The sequence below is a fragment of the Mixophyes fleayi genome, chromosome 2 (assembly GCF_038048845.1).
Source record: "Mixophyes fleayi isolate aMixFle1 chromosome 2, aMixFle1.hap1, whole genome shotgun sequence".
NCBI lineage: Eukaryota > Metazoa > Chordata > Amphibia > Anura > Limnodynastidae > Mixophyes > Mixophyes fleayi.
In genome coordinates this window covers 64,258,251-64,274,957 of record NC_134403.1, presented here as the reverse complement: position 1 = coordinate 64,274,957, position 16,707 = coordinate 64,258,251, and the positions used below count along the sequence as shown (strand labels likewise).

The 16,707-nt window shown below is 37.9% G+C and overlaps 1 protein-coding gene across 1 annotated transcript; it reads right to left on the bottom strand.

Moving 5' to 3' along the window:
• Positions 1-1,748: 1,748 nt before the first annotated feature.
• Positions 1,749-8,529, bottom strand: LOC142140119 (keratin, type II cytoskeletal cochleal-like). Its single transcript, XM_075197976.1, has 9 exons — positions 8,113-8,529; positions 4,983-5,191; positions 4,531-4,591; positions 4,354-4,449; positions 4,060-4,224; positions 3,827-3,952; positions 2,230-2,450; positions 2,054-2,082; positions 1,749-1,955 (listed from the first exon to the last, which is right to left on the bottom strand). Exons 1-9 carry the CDS (start codon positions 8,527-8,529, stop codon positions 1,792-1,794), a joined length of 1,488 nt encoding a protein of 495 aa, XP_075054077.1. The 3' UTR covers positions 1,749-1,791.
• Positions 8,530-16,707: the final 8,178 nt, after the last annotated feature.

The window sequence follows — 16,707 nt, the reverse complement described above, 5'->3', positions numbered from 1 at the left end:
AGCAACCCCTGGGTGGCCAGTCAGCGTGAAGTGGGTAGAATTGGGCCAGAAAACCCAGTATCTTCACACCTCTCCTATAGGGATATAGGTAAAAACAAAATTAGTCTGCAGGAGCAGGCTACAAACTGGGTTAGTATTCCATGGGCTCCACTTTCAGCATATACACACACAGGTGTTCCACATGTGTGTAATTGAAGTGCTATTGCTTTGTAGTGCTGGGGTGGAGGATAAAAACACTGTTTGCATTTGTGGGCAGGGCCACTGATGCTAGTTAGTGAGGGAACTACTGTTTAGCCAGACGTAGAGTTGTGGGAGAATTGTGATGCTTTACTGTAAATGTCTGCTGTAACCACCGCTGAAACTGTTTAAGCCATCCTGACAACTTGCAATAAACAGTGAAATGGTTCAGCCAAGATGTGTGAGACTCCAGTGAATGTCGTGCTTTATCACATTAAATAACAAATCTGTTCTTGTATTGAATGGCATAAAAAATAAAAACAATTTGCCTGGACAATAAAATTCTCTGACATTCCCCTTTAACATCAATTTAATCTGTTTGTGTTAAAGTCAGTTAAAGTACAGTGGTGAACTGCAATTATTATAGTTTATTTTATTATAAGCGTGATATATAAATAAATAAATTACATTATTACAATTTAATAATTTATAATTATTAGAAATTCATTTAGGAATTTCTGGGTCGGTTTGCGCTATAAGAATCCAAAAGTTAGGTGCCAATTTTACCCTCTGAATGGATGTGTTTAACTGAAAGCCAAAGTGTGCGTAGTTATAAATAAAATGAGAGGAGTTTTAGGTCAAGTGACCAGAGCTATATATAAATGGGAAGAGCAATATCATGGGACAACAACATTAGATATCCTGGGTATAATGGTGAATGAGGCAGTTTTGGATGCAAGGGTGCATGATCCACCATTGTACATCATCTGACCACATGGAGACACATAGCATTTCTTTTTGCATATGAATGTTGCAGCTTTATTAAATGCTTTATTAAATACTGCTGCAGCTTCTGTCAAAAGCTTGGTAAAATTCAGTGATGAGCCTCAAAGTGGCACCCATGTATCTCTGTTGGGTCAATACTAGAAGCTAACCCAGGTTTGTTTGTATTTTAAATTGTCTGGATTGTCATTAATAGGAGCACTAGTAGGGGTACATTCTCCTGCACTGTACGAGAACTTACTGACATGAAAGTTCTCATAGTTGAAGGAAAAAAAATGATAGCAAAGAAAGTATATTCCTGTGTGAGGCAAACACCTATGACCTTGGCCTTGGATCAATGATTTAATAAAGTTCATTCAAAATATATGTCTGACAGTAAGTCTAGCAGTTTATATGTAGCTGCAACAAATTATATTATCTGTGTATGTGAATTCTTGTTATACCATTCATACAGAATTAATGTATGTCAGTAAATAACTTCATCATATAAAGTACGTTCCATAATAGGTAGAATATTGTTTTATACGAATGTAATGTTGACAAGAATTCTCTGAAATTAACATTAACTCTAACTTGTAACTTGTACTCTGCAATATTTGTTATTAAAACGTATTTGGTAATTTTCCCAATAATTGTGTCACTCACTAACATGTGAATAGCAGTTTATTGAGGAGCAGTATAAGGTAACAGATAAACACACTACAAGGCCATAACACACATGAAGCTGCTTAAGAGAGATATACAGCATGAAGTAGAGTAACAAAGCAGATGTCTAGCAGTGATGACATAATACTATAATTAATGGCATTTTGCATATCCAATGTTTTCACTTCAGCAGTGATGCTCATGACCGGAATGGTGGATGCTTTTGTGAACATGGCTGTGGCTTCTCCCACTGCTTGAGCTGAATCCTCCTAGAGAATGATGATGATGATGTCCTCCTTGGGACATTCCTCCTGAGTGGTGTTTCCCTCCAGTGCTAGCGTGCAGGACAGCTAAGTGACACAAGAGTTTGTTAGTATATAACAATCTGCAATACACCTTGAACTAATTGTATGCATTTTAAAAATAAAGATTAGTTTGTTTGACTTACAGATGTTCACAGAGCCATCCGACGCCAATCTGAAAAAAACATAATGGTTTACATATTTATTAATAAGATTTACTATGTAAGCACACAATAATGTTCTAAACTTTTAAGACAGGAGAATATTGTTGTGTATTATTGAATTGTTATGTAAAACCTTATAGTATATCTACTGGATTCACCTGCACTCTTCACCCTCCAGCATCTTCCTATATGTAGCAATCTCAATATCCAGAGCCAGTTTAACATTCATCAGTTCCTGGTAATCTCTCAGTTGGCGAGCCATGTCCTGCTTGGCCTTCTGTAGAGCAGCCTCCAGCTCAGACAGTTTGTTATTGGCATCTCTGACAGCAGCTTCTCCACGTTCTTCAGCATTACGTATAGCAGCTTCCAGTGCAGCGCGCTGGGAAAACATTATACATTCATGTATACAGGAAAAAAGTAGACCAATCTGGCATGTCTATTTCATCACTGAATGAAAAAATATTTTAGCAGCACATTAAGGGAGCCCATAATACAACACTTACAGCACCTCCACCACTTGGAATTCAACACTAGTTGACACCCTGGAAAGTGTTCCATATGTCTCATGTCTGTCAGTTCGCCATTCTCGCCTCTGTCCCTGTTTGGTCTTATGCTGAATTGTTTTTATTTGCCATGCAATTTGTTCTGTCAATTGTATCAATCCATTTATTGTTCTGCTTATCTGTACCCATTGTTCTTAGCTCTATGAACTTATGTACTACTGTAATATTGTTATATCTTCCACCTTCCTTTGAACGGTGGTATGGAAGCCTTTTGGCAGCTTATAAATAAAAGATAATAACAATAACATTATTAACAATAATAATAAAAAGGCTTTGCATCTCTGACTAATACCCCATTCATACTGCACAAAAATCCCGGGTTTTTGCCGGGGCGAGCTCAAACGACCCGGGTCTTGGTGCAGAATGAATGGTACAAGTCAAAAATTCCGGGTCTAAAAACCCGGGTGTTCAACCCGGAATTTATCGAGGGGTAATTCCTGAGTCGGACCCGGGTTGCCTGCACTATGAATGGTGCAACCCGGGTTTTTCAACCCAGGTTGCACAGAAAACAAGCTGATTGGCTGTCTGACCTGTAATGCTCACAATATTTACATTAACTGCATACATAAAACCAGGAAAAAAAAACTCGAGAGGAAAACAACAGTATGGACTGAAACAACTACTTCTATCATCCACACTATAAGAAACAAGCGAAAGAGAAAGGTCGCACATACTTTACATAGGTGACTAAAGTAAAGTACGGAGCGGTGAGCAGTACAGAACGGAATTGGTGGAAACACTGAAGAAATGTCTGATTGTTTACAAATGATACAATGGAACAATAAAAATTAAAATATCTTATAAGATACACTCACACATCTTTATGGACAAAACAGCAGAAAAGCAGACTATTAGAAAAAAAAAATGTTTTCAGCCAATGAAAACTGCTCTGGTGATGACTCCTACAAATTGCCAGGGCACAGACTTGTGCAGTATGAATGGGGTCAACCCGGGAAATTCCCGGGTCCGAGGTGCAGTATGAATGGTGTTTATGAGCTGGGACGCTCCGAGCCCCGGCAAAAACCCGGCTTGAAAAACCCGGGATATTGCCGGGGTGGCAGTATGAAAGCAGTATAATGTGCAATATCCACTTTTTCGAGTTTTTCAATAAAAAATAAGCATGAGGTCTCTGTACAAATCCAAATTCAGTATGTGCACTATACCTAATCTTTTCCTTTTACATGAGATTTACCTGAGATTTAGCACACTCAATCTCTCCTTTAAGTCTCTGAACTGCTCTGTTAAGTTCAGCAATCTCATTTCTGCTGTTCTGTAGATCATTCTCGTTTCTTCCAGTTGCCATGCGCAGATCCTCAAACTGTAGTTGAAAGACAGATAAAATGTAATTTAATAATAATCAGCTTTTGGTCTACACTGAGATACATATTATATTGTATAAAGTACCTTCCTGTGTGTCAGACTCACCCTTGACTGGTACATGGCCTCAGCCTCAGCTCTGCTCCTGTTAGCAATGTCCTCGTATTGAGCTCTGACCTCAGCAATGATGCTGTTTATGTCCAGGTCTCGGCTGTTATCCATGGACACGACCACCGAGGTGTCTGAGATCTGAGCCTGGAGCTGACTGATCTCCTGCATAGTAGACAAATAAACAATTATTGGATTTCTTTTGGTATTGGCTAATTTAAATAAAAAAAATAAAAAATAAACTGTTTCAGTTAAAGTGTAATATAACATTGTGCCAAAATGTAAATGACTTACCATATCATACAGAGTCCTCAGGAAATTGATCTCATCAGTGAGGGAGCTGGCCTTAGCTTGCAGGTCGGCCTTGTTCATAAAAGCAGCATCAACATCCTACAATAAGAATGAAGGTAGAATGTTCAATTTAAATTGTAACTTAGTAAGTACCATTCCAGATGCTGATACTGTACATACCCTCTTTAGTAAGACAAACTCATTCTCTGCCGCTGTGCGTCGGTTCATTTCTTCTTCATATCTGTGAGCCACAAGCAAAAGATGTGAACAAGTTTTAGCTAGTTAGTAATCTAGTAAATTAGATATTATATCTATGACGTTGTGTTACAACGTTTGTAGATATCTGTCCTTATTAATGCAGTACAATGAATACTCATCATTGATTAAGATTGACTGTGGCTGACAAAGCTACAGAAACGATCACATAAATGCACTGAGTATGCTGCTTTTGCTAATTTTTAAGCTGCTACTGTTTGCAAAGACATTTTTCTCTTAATTTTAGTTATAAATATGCTTAATATATTTTCATGCTAGAGCTGGTTTTCTGTTACTTCTGGAACTTCAGCATAATTTTTTATAAGAGGTAATTCTTGTGCCTTGCAATGAATTCATGATAACCATACATTTCTTACTTTCTCCTAAATTCTTCCATTGCGCCCTCTGTGCTGTTCCGTTCTGCATCCAGACGAGCGCTCTCACATTCCAGGTTTTCCAGCTGCCTCCTGAGGTTGCTGATAAAAGTTTCAAATAGAGGTTCAATCTGATATCTGGCTGTATTTTGGTCTTGGAGAAGATCCCACTTGGTCTCCAGCATCTTATTCTGCTGTTCCAGAAATCTCACCTATAGACAAAACATAAAAACAGAAAGTTAAGAAGGTTAAGACTATGTGCATGATTTTGACTATTCTATTTCCTTCTGCTTGAACTAACCACACATTTACTAACATTGCTGAAGAAAGATCCTTGCGCTAGAAAGATAAATGGGGAACTGTAAATTTGCACCTGTGAACAGTGTTTGTAGATAACTCACATTGTGCCCAAATATCTAATTCAGAGCACATATGAGGTTGATAGGTTTATGAGGTGCATGTACCTTAGCCTAAGTTCATTATAATTCACCACAGCTGATATGTCCCATTAGAGATGATCAAATTATTCAAGCTAGATTAAATTTGGTCGAACACACCCAGTTCGGTGACGTTGATGTTTTGGTTAAACCAATCTCAAAAATGTAAAGATTATGCTAGTAAGGTCATTCCTTCACAGTATACATTGTAGTACAATAATATTTCCAGATTACGGTCACATTAAGACTTTAGACATTATTTGAACTGGAAGCTCCTGTCTCTAGCTATTTTTTCCTGCTGAAACAAACCACACATTTACAAACATTGCTGAAAGAGATGTATCTGCAACCAGAATTTGCTTTCATTGTCAATCTTGCAGTAGACATAAAACAACCTAAATGAGATCTTTGTGTTCCTTTAGGAAACACATTTTATACAATGTCTACACCCAGAATTGAAATCCAAATTGTATTCTTTGTCTTTATCTATGCATGAGATGTGACAAAAACGAGCAATATTGCTTGCAGATAACACTACATTTCCTTTTGGACATTCCATGAAGATAAAGGGGGAAAATTTGTAATCCTTATTGGTAAACTAAATAATCAGGATCAACAACACTTCTCTTAAAATTGGGAGTCATGATGCCCCAAGTAAAAAAAAAATGGGATGTGATTGTGGCTGTTGAATTTAATACTATTTTGAGTAGTACATTGTATAGATCGTCCCCGTGGCTCATTCAACTGACAGGACTGATTGTAAGAGATCCAAAGCATTAGTAAACAACATTAAAATTCATCTCTTATATGACACCTGGGGTGAAATATATCAAGCTGACATTTTTTTTGGTGATTTTGAGTCAAACAACGAACATCTCTGGTGATTTTAACCTCCAAAATTAAAATGATGGAGTCTATATTATTTTATAATTAAATTAAGAGACAATTTTATTTGAATGCTAATGGGGAACCTAATTATGATTAGAAATGAGCGGGCTTGACTTCCGCTAATCCGAGCCCACCCGAATAGTGCGGATCCGAACGGGATCCGAACACTGTTCGGATATTTCCGGCGGGCAAAAAAATGAAAACGAGGCTCTGTCGTCCAAGTCTCGCGTCGAATCTCGCGAGGGGTGGGAGGGAGGGCCCAGAACAATTCCATCTTGTACCTCTTTTTTTGGCATTATGTGCTCAAGCTACCTCGGTGCAACCTTTTGGCCTAAAAACAATATTGTGAGGTGTTCAGAATAGACTGGAAAATAGTGGAAATGATTGTTATTGAATGTTATTGAGGTTAATAATAGCGTAGGAGTGAAAAAAAAACACAAAACTGGTTTTTAGCACTTTTTATGTTTTTTTCAAAATAAATCCGAATCCAAAACCTTAAATCCGAACCAAAACTTTTCGTCAGGTGTTTTGCGAAACAAATCCGAACCCAAAACCTCAAGCAAATCCGAATCCAAAACACAAATCACGAGACACCAAAAGTGGCCGGTGCACATCCCTAATTATGATGGCAACACTTATAATTTCATGATAGGGAAACTATTTATAGTGGATAAGTTAGAATAGGTTCATATAATTGTTTTACCTGAGGCAGAATCTAAACCTAAGGACTGAACTTGATGTTCAGGTAACATGGGAGTCCTGATTTTCCTTTTCAATGTATGTAAGCCCTACCACTTACACCTTTGTGTGAAGAATTGTTGGGCATCTGCACATAGATACAGAGGGCAAGTAAAATGGTGCATGGTCTAAAATCAGAAAATATTAAATGATCTAAGAGTAAAGGATTTAAACATGTACAGTTTGGAGTAGAGAGTGGGGTGATATGATTGAAGTTTTTAAATATATAAATGGTTTTAACAAGGTAAAGGAATATTAATTCTACAGAGGAAGAAAAGTATTAGAACTAAAGACAAACACTAAATAAATCTGAAGGGTAACATGATTAGGGAAAATTTGAGGAGAAGTTACCTCACAGAAAGGTTAGTGGTGGAAGAGGATAATACCGTATGGGAATTTAAACATGTGTAGGATTGACATAAGACCATCTCAAGTTTAAAAAAGCTAAGGAGCAAATAGTATTTGAGGTGATCATGGATAAAAAGAGGCAGACTAGATGGGCTGAAAGGTTCTTACCTGCTGTTAAAATCTATGTTTCTATCTTTCTATATTAACAGATTAAAGGATAACCTTATAATAAAATAGACAAAACAGTATTGAGATGACTCTTGTGGCCGTCTTCTCAAGAGCTAATTTATGAAGTAGTGATTTTGACAACAGTTCAAATAAATCTTTATAATTAATATCTCTGTTGCTTATGTACTGCATTCATAAGTAGAGACCTGGGATTAGTGTGGCCTTAATTAATAAACTTAAAATAACAGCAGAAGATGTGAGACCATGAGTTGCAATTTTTATGTTATTATTGAACCCTATATAGAAATCTTTAGAGTAGCTCAGGCTCCTCTAAAGCTTTGTATATAGGATTTGACATAACACCTAGAGGTTCAATACATGATAGATTTCTCACAGCTAAGCAACGTTTTACCATTTCATTGCAAACTTGCTTATTCTCTAATAAAATACAAAATCTTAGCTATAGATAAAGTAAATCTCTGTGTAATTTATTTTTATTACAACTCTGTTATTGTTAACAGCCCTGCAGATTATATGAAGCACAAAAATGTCACCTTGTCGATGAAAGAGGCAAACTTGTTGTTGAGGCCTTTGATCTGATTCTTCTCATCTGTCCTAACTCTCTGGATGTTGGGGTCAACCTCCAAGTTAAGAGGTGCCAGGAGACCCTGGTTCACAGTAACAGAGGTGATTCCTCCAGAACAAGATGATCTCCCAAAACCACCAGTACCAAAGCCAGATCCATGTCCACTTTTTCCTACATGAAAACTTCCATGTGAAATTTTATGTCCTTTTGATCCAATATTGTGGGCACTTGAACTTGTAAAGCAATGCTGAGCCTTGTGACCATGTCCTGCATGTTTAGAAGCGTGTGAGAAGATGCTGTGTGAGCTGGAATGTTTAGGTAAAGCAACAGAACAAGAGCTAAAGCCCTTGTGTCCAGAGGAAGAGAGGATGGAGTGATGAGACATGATGGTTCTTCTCCTGGAGGTGATCTACAGAGGATGTAAAGTCAAGTTAGCTGTTTCCCTGTAAAGATCTTACATGCTGCTTTTATACTTGAATAGGTTATTAACAGTCAAATAAAATGTGCTCATAAGTATTGTTTTCGTAGCATCATCTACTTGAATTTATAGTGGGCAGACCAGAAACACGCCTGCATTATCAAAGCTATAATACATATGTTATACGCTGCTCTCAATTAAATGAATAATGTTCTTAATTGTTCCAGACAAACTGTAGACTAAGGAAAAACTATCACAATGAAATCTCCAAACCTTAAAAATGTATTTACCTTTCAAAAATATCAGATGTAAAAATAAATAATAATATCACGCGCCAGGTGTTCGGGCAGTGCACCCGACACCCGGCAGACTTACCTTTCCTCGGCGCTCCGCTTCCTGCTGGGCGCCGCCATCTTGGATCCGGATCTGCGCATGCGCAGTCCCGGCGACTACACTGATTGTTCTGCTTCCTCCTCATTGGTCCTTCTCCTTGGCGGCAAAGTTTAAAAGGCACCTCCTCTCTTTCTTCAGTGCCTGTTCTTTGAGTCACCTCCTGGTGATAGAAGTGGCTTCCTGTTACCTTCCAGCTATTTACCTCCATTCTGGACTGCAGACATCTCCTCTACATTTGTCTTCAGAGCTGACGCTCACTCTCCCGAACTTTTCACCACATAGTGGTCTGCAGAGCTGATGCTCACTCTACTGGACTCTCCGCCACATAGTGGTCTGCAGAGCTGACGCTCATCTTCGGACATCTCCTCTACATTTGTCTTCAGAGCTGACGCTCACTCTGCCGAACTTTTCACCACATAGTGATCTGCAGAGCTGACGCTCACTCTACTGGACTCTCCGCCACATAGTGGTCTGCAGAGCTGACGCTCATCTTCAGACATCTCCTTTACATTTGTCTTCAGAGCTGACGCTCACTCTCCCGAACTTTTCACCACATAGTGGTCTGCAGAGCTGACGCTCACTCTACTGGACTCTCCGCCACATAGTGGTCTGCAGAGCTGACTCTCATCTCTGGACAACTCCTCTACATTTGCCTTCAGAACTGACGCTCATTCCCCCGAACTTTACACCACATAGTGGTCTGCAGGGCTGACGCTCACTCTACTGGACTCTTAACCACATAGTGGTCTGCAGAGCTGATGCTCACTCTACTGGACTCTCCGCCACATAGTGGCCTGCAGAGCTGACGCTCATCTCCGGACAACTCCTCTATAATTGTCTTCAGAGCTGACGCTCATTCTCCTGAACCCTACACCACTTAGTGGTCTGCAGAGTTACACCGAACTGCATCATCTTCATTGCCATTACTTATCGTATTGACCGCCCTTCCTACGGTACTACTGCCTGTAGTCTTCCCAGGGACCTCCGTACAGTGCTCCAGTAGGGACCGCGACCTGCGAGGTAGACGCAGCTAAGCCCATACCGCTTTGCGGCGGTTCCTGGTGAATACCGTCTCCTCGTTAGACTCTGCGCCCTATTGGAGTAGTGCTAAACTGTTCGTATCCCTTGGTCTTGCTACATCTGCCGAGTCTCCACGTAAGAACCGTGACAAATAAAGGGAAAAATGTTACTAATGTTTTAACTTTTCCTAAACTTTACATGTGCATAAAACGTCAATGTCTTTCTCAAATGTGGAACTGTACTTATTAGGAGCCGGCGAAAAAAGGGCCAAATAAAATCACACTGGCAGTATTCAGCTTCTTCTTTGTTTTAGTTTGGCATAAAATTGATAAAACTAAATTTGTGCTCCACATGTTTTTGTTTATTAACTTTTTATGTAGCAAATATGAAATACAGAGCCTGATTCATCAAGGAACGCAAAAGTGAACACAATTTGCTCTTATTAAAAAGGACAGAAATTTTACACACGTTTGCCTGTGTTCAAGTACAAGACACAACACACTGCTGAATACGAACAATGCATATGTGCAATATAAAGTGTCATCAGGACGCATATAATAAATATATTAAATACATTTACACCTATTAATACTATAATTATTAATATTTTTATGTAACTAATTCAGGGAATGTACAAACACACAAAAAGGTTTTACCTTCGTCACGACTGGTCCACCTACCACTCGTATGGATCCCTCAGCATGGCTCCACACCTTTTCAGTCTAGGAAGAAACCACAACACATTACTGAAGGGTATGGATACAATGTGGTAGGAAGTGGGTGTATGAGTTGACGGCCAGGAGCAGAGACTCTGCACTCTACCCCTATCTTCAACACCTCGATTTGCTCTGGGCCTGGGCATGGGACTATGGCTATTCGGGACAGGGAAGTATTCTGCCCAAATATTCCACTCACCGATGTACTGGTGAGGACCCCCACCAAGAGAGAAAGATGAAATGGAAAGATGATTCTCACTGGGTAATTGTAACCTCCTCCTGATGGTCGACTGCATTCCCGGGATTGGCATCTCGACGCAGAACGCCACAAGACAGCCCACCTACAATGCTGTCTACCGGTCTAGTATGTTCTTTCCATACTAGTGCTAGCTGCAATAACACAAAACACAGCCCTAGTCCTAAAAACCAAACTATGTGTCAAGATGCCTCCCATTTTCCCCAACATAAAAAACATTTATTAGTAGGTAAAGAATGTCTACTGTACATAAAATGCATTTTTACAGATTGCAAACACATGTCCTAGCATGCATAAACGACCATCATCACAAGTAATCGACACTTACACTCGATCTGTAGCTGGTACAAGTGATACAGCAGAAATAAATGTATCTTTGAGATGCCCAAAGCTTCAATCGGATGTTGCTGTGTGTGCTAGAACTTGCCACGCCTTTACTGTACATTGACTATATGTATATGCCCATTCCCCTCCCTGTTCTGCCTCTGAAATCATAGGCTGTAGTAAGTGTCCTTTGCGCTTGAAGAGGATTTAGATGTTGCTGTGTTCACTAACGTATCGCCTGATTCTTGGCATGATTCATTTTACACAAAATACAACACGTATCAGCATTTGTGTTACTTAATGAATCAGGCCCTTTATATTTGTCACTGCATGCATTGGAGCTGCATAGATTTCTAGATTATTGCACTCCCTAATTTTAAACTTTAAAATGTTAAATCTAAAAAGCAAGCTTATTTAATATGAAAATTATTATCACCAGAGATGTGTGGTTCTGGTTCTATTAAATCTGACCTTTATGCGTTTTACCAGTTCAAATTGACACTTGAATTTAATTGGAATTTCCTGCTCATCTGAGATCTGAAAGCCGAAACATCACTTTCCTATGAAATCTGCATATACCATTCCCTCATGTTAATGGTCATCATTCTGAGTTGGGAAGCGGGTGGGAGAAGGTCTAGAGCTTGGATCAATCTGAGCCTGCAGCAGACAACAATGCAACCAACTTCAAATAATAATATTAATAATTAGTGAATATTAAATTATTTAATTTGCTTCCCTATTAGACTGGGGTTCACTCTCTCGATCTCTCTCTGGTAGGCAGATGTATAATGCTACTGTACAATGAAAAGTGGTACCAGTACTAAAAATAATTGTACTACTTATACTTCAGTTAGTGGAAACTGTTTATTACTCTGTAGCCTGCCATGTTTAATAATTAAATAATACCTCTAAGGCATAGTTAAAGCATTAGTTAAGCAAAATACTAAAATACGTTTATGATGTTTGTGTGTGTATGTGTGTGCCAGTGGCAGAGCAAAATTGTTAATCCATTTCATGGCAAAATTTGTAAATTGAACAAAACATCAGCTCTTTCAAGCCTTAAAAGAAAGCATAATGGTAATTGGGTCTGATTTATTAAGGAAAATTAAGATAAAGTAAGTAAGGAAAAAACACGTTGCATTGAAGGGGGAGGTAAATTTAAAATGTAGGGACAGATTTATAGTTGGGGTAGGGCATGTCCTAGATCAACTTTAAACTTCAGTGTACAAATAAGCTATCAAATATGTGTGTGCTATATGAAAAAGTAGACAGTATTTTCATTATGTGCAAAATAATGAAATAGTGCCTGATTCATTACTGATCTCATCTGCCATTTTTTGAGGTTCTTAAGAAAATATTCTCTGAGCATAAGCAGAAACGGGAGATAAGTAGGAAAATCTGCTATCTAAGTTAAGAATTTCTTAAATTAAGATGAAAATCCTTCTTAACTACACTTAAGAAGTTCTCCCAACATTTAAGAAAAGGGTATTGAGAAAGGGAGGGCAATTGGCGGAGAATGGGAGAAGATTATACTGACTTAAGAAGAGTAGGCGTTAACCTCCAGATAAGTAGAAATGCTTAGAGTTTTTCTTAACTTCTTGCTTACACTTAAGGAAGCTCTGCGTCATGTTTAAGTCCAAAACAGCTATAGCAGCAGTGCTGAATAACATCACTAAACTGTTCAAAAAGCATCGTTCTTAATACATTTTACTCAATTTTTTTTTCTTTAATTTCATTTTATATTAATATCAAACATTAAACATTGTACTATTTTTTAAAAACAACCATGGTGGATGCACAGTTGTAATATATTGCAATGTAAAGAGGTTGATTTGTAATATGTAATAGTTAGCTTATACCTTTTTTGATATTTTTAAAAAATGGTTTATAATACGGTAATATAAATGAAAGACATAACTGCTTAATTTGTTAAAATTGTGCAAAATTAAACCATACGTACTCTTCCATAAGTGGACACATAGGAAATCCACACAAACATGGGGAGGATATATAAATTCCACAGAGAAAAGACCGTGAGTGAAGATTCGAACTCAGGACCCCACTGTTGAAAGGTGGATTGTCTAACCACTAAGCCAACGTGCAAGTGGAAAAAATGATATAGACTAGAACGAAAAGCTCAGCATGAATTTCTCTCATAAAAAACTTTTTCTTTTATATTTTTTATTAATTTCAATAATTATACAATGAAATTTAATAGCCCTAAAATATTGGTAGATGCATAGTTTAAATAATTTGGTATGGGAAATCATTGATGTATAATGTAATAATAGTAATAATAATAGTTGGACTTTAATTTGTTTGTCATTTTTTGCCTTTTTTGGGGTACTTAGATGTTTTTTGCTTTTATCTGTGGATAAAAACAAAACAACAAAAAAAGATATTTGTTTGTATTCACTTTATCTGCAACAGCTGCTTGTCTGTGTTGTAGTGCCACAGAAATAGGCAGAATATAGGCATATTCCACAAAATGGGTCAGGAATCGAACTTATGGCCCCACTGATGAAAATTGGATTGTCTCTCCACTAAGGAAACATGCTGATTGAGCATTACACACATTGTATAGACTTGAATGTCAAGCACCATTTTTGAAAGTCCTATTAGGTAAAAATAAATGTGAGTATATAAACCATAAACCACATACAACACAACACAGGCACTACTGCCAACATGAAGGTTTAAGGGTAAACAATAAAGAATTACACAAACACATTCTCTTGTTGTCCGACATGAAAAATGTGTCATGTGTAATTTTGAATTATAAATAACTGTGGATGCAAATTTAACAGCTGGTAATTCACAATCATATATTTACATGCACAATACAATACTCTATAGACAGAGGAAACATCAACACATACTAGCATACTCTTCTATAAGTGACATGTTGGAGTAAACCCACAGAAACATGGGGATATACAAAGTCCACACTGATACAGGCATGACTCTGAAATTGAACTCATGACCCTACGTTGGCAACTGGATTGTCTAACTACTAAGTTATAGTTCATATTGAGGCAGCACGGTGGCTTAGTGGTTAGCACTTCTTCCTTACAGCACTGTGGTCATGAGTTTAATTCCATAATGCCTTATCTGTGAGGAGTTTGTATGTTCTCCCCGTGTTAGCATGGGTTTCCTCTGGGTGTTCCAGTTTACTTCCACACTCCAAAAACATACTGGTAGGTTAATTGGCTTTTAACAAAAAAATGACCACAGTCTGTGTGTGTGTGTGTGTGTGTGTGTGTGTGTGTGTTAGGGAAATTAGACTGTAAGCTCCAATGGGGAAGGGACTGATGTGAGTGAGTTCTCTGTACAGCACAGAAGAATTAGTGACGCTATATAAATAAATGGTGATGATGATGATGATATTGTAACAAACATACAACACAACACAGATACTAGTGGCAACCTAAAGTGTTAATGAGCATAATTAAATGAACAATTGCATACACCTTCTTAGTAACAGACATGAAGGATCATGTTTTGTTTTATAAAAAGTTAAATAAGAAAGTCTATGCAAATGCATCTCAGAATAATTCACAATCAGAAATAAACGCAAACATATTTTAATCAGTATATAACTAAACAACAGATTTCCTTAACCAGTGTTGCATAGACCAAGCATCAGATCTCATCATCTGATACCACAGTGGGCCATACACCTGCAACTGCTTGTCTTATTACAATCCACTATAAAAGACTGTTTCATGGACACTTGAAGTTGGTTAGGACTCTATACTGAAGTTTTCTGGTATGGTTATGCAAGGTAAAATCTTTTTCTAATATGGTTTATATGACACTTTTAAAATGCTCTAACATCCTAAAAATACAATTGTTTTTTGCTAATGAAAGTAAAGGCCTGTTTCATTTTTTAAAACATATGCAAATGCATGCACCAGACCGTTTGGACATAAAAAAATGTTTACCTTTGAAATCTGAAATTTTGTAATCATGCTGTAAGGGCTGCCTCTGCCCCTGCTGAGATTTTCAGATGTGAGTTTTATAGCAATAGTCCTTATAAAAATAATGATGAAGCTTGATTGTTAGAGTTTAGGTTAAAATAGACCAAACGAAAGGCTTTCATTGAGATACCACCAAGCCTTAGCAGGCTTTCATTGAGATACCACCAGGCCTTAGCAGGAACATATCTGCCTCACCTGAAAAATATTCAGTAATCAAGCATAGTCTGTGCTAATTATATATTTATGACTCACTATAGGAATGTTCTATTCTTCCCAGGTAAAGTACATAAAGTAAGTGTTGTCTATTGTTTTTAAGGCACTGATTTGTTTTCTATTGACGATACCTTAACTTCTCTTTAATTTTTAAGGATAAGTGAGAAACAGACACCATTTTAGTAAATAGCTAAATGTTTGTAATTTATTCTAACAGACCTTATGACCCAACTGTCAGCTGGAGCACAGAGGAGGTGGGGCAAGGATCATTTCATGGAGGAAGCTCAAGATATGAAGAAGTTACCTTTGTAGGCATGTAAGTATCTATAGTTAACAATGTTATTCCTTTTAGGTCATTGGGGGACCTGTGTTAGAGTTAAGGCATCAGAAAATGTAGATTTTGCAGCTTGAAAGTACAGGTGTGTACAAAGTACACACAGTCAAGTAATTTTTTTGTTTTTTCCAAATGGTCTAAGGTTGATCTCTTTTTCTTTAATATTTTAAACAGATAAAGAAGACAGTCATTATGGGTTTCATCATGACCTGCCTTGCAACACAACTCTAACCAATGGGATAAAACCAACATGCAGAGTTTGTATCTACAGTTTGTTTTATTTTGTGTTTCATATTATTACTGCAATTGTGTTTGTAAATAAATACTCATTTTTTATTTTTGCAATACTCATTCTCCTGTAACTCTCTGCTGCTTTGAACACTGTTGAACACACTCTTCTCCTACACACCATTCATCCTATGTTGTTGCCTATTTTACATTTGTATATAAAAAAATTGTGGGTGTGTCTTTTACAATGTAATGATCAAACATGTATTTATGTCACTTTTGCAAATAATGATTGTACATTTATCACATAAATTAAGCTTTATTTTTCATGGATCACAACAGGGTTTGGCAAAGGTTCAAAGTTCCTGTTTGGTTAACTTGTTTCCCTTATTCAAGGGCACAAAGTTGAGACAGAGAAGGGCATGGTTGAGATTAAACTCATGACCAGGGCCGGATTAACCCGAGGTCTAACTGGGCTATAGCCCAGGGGCCTCGGGCATCCAGGGGGCCCTTCAAACTCCTCAGCAGCATTATTGATCGGTCGGGGGTGGGGGCGCCCCCGGCCCGATCGATGCTGCTGAGTACTGTCAGTGCAGTCCTCCGTCCCGGCGCGCTGTAGTCTGCTTACTGAGGATATCTCGCGAGAGTTCATGAACTCTCGCGAGATCTCCTCAGTAAGGA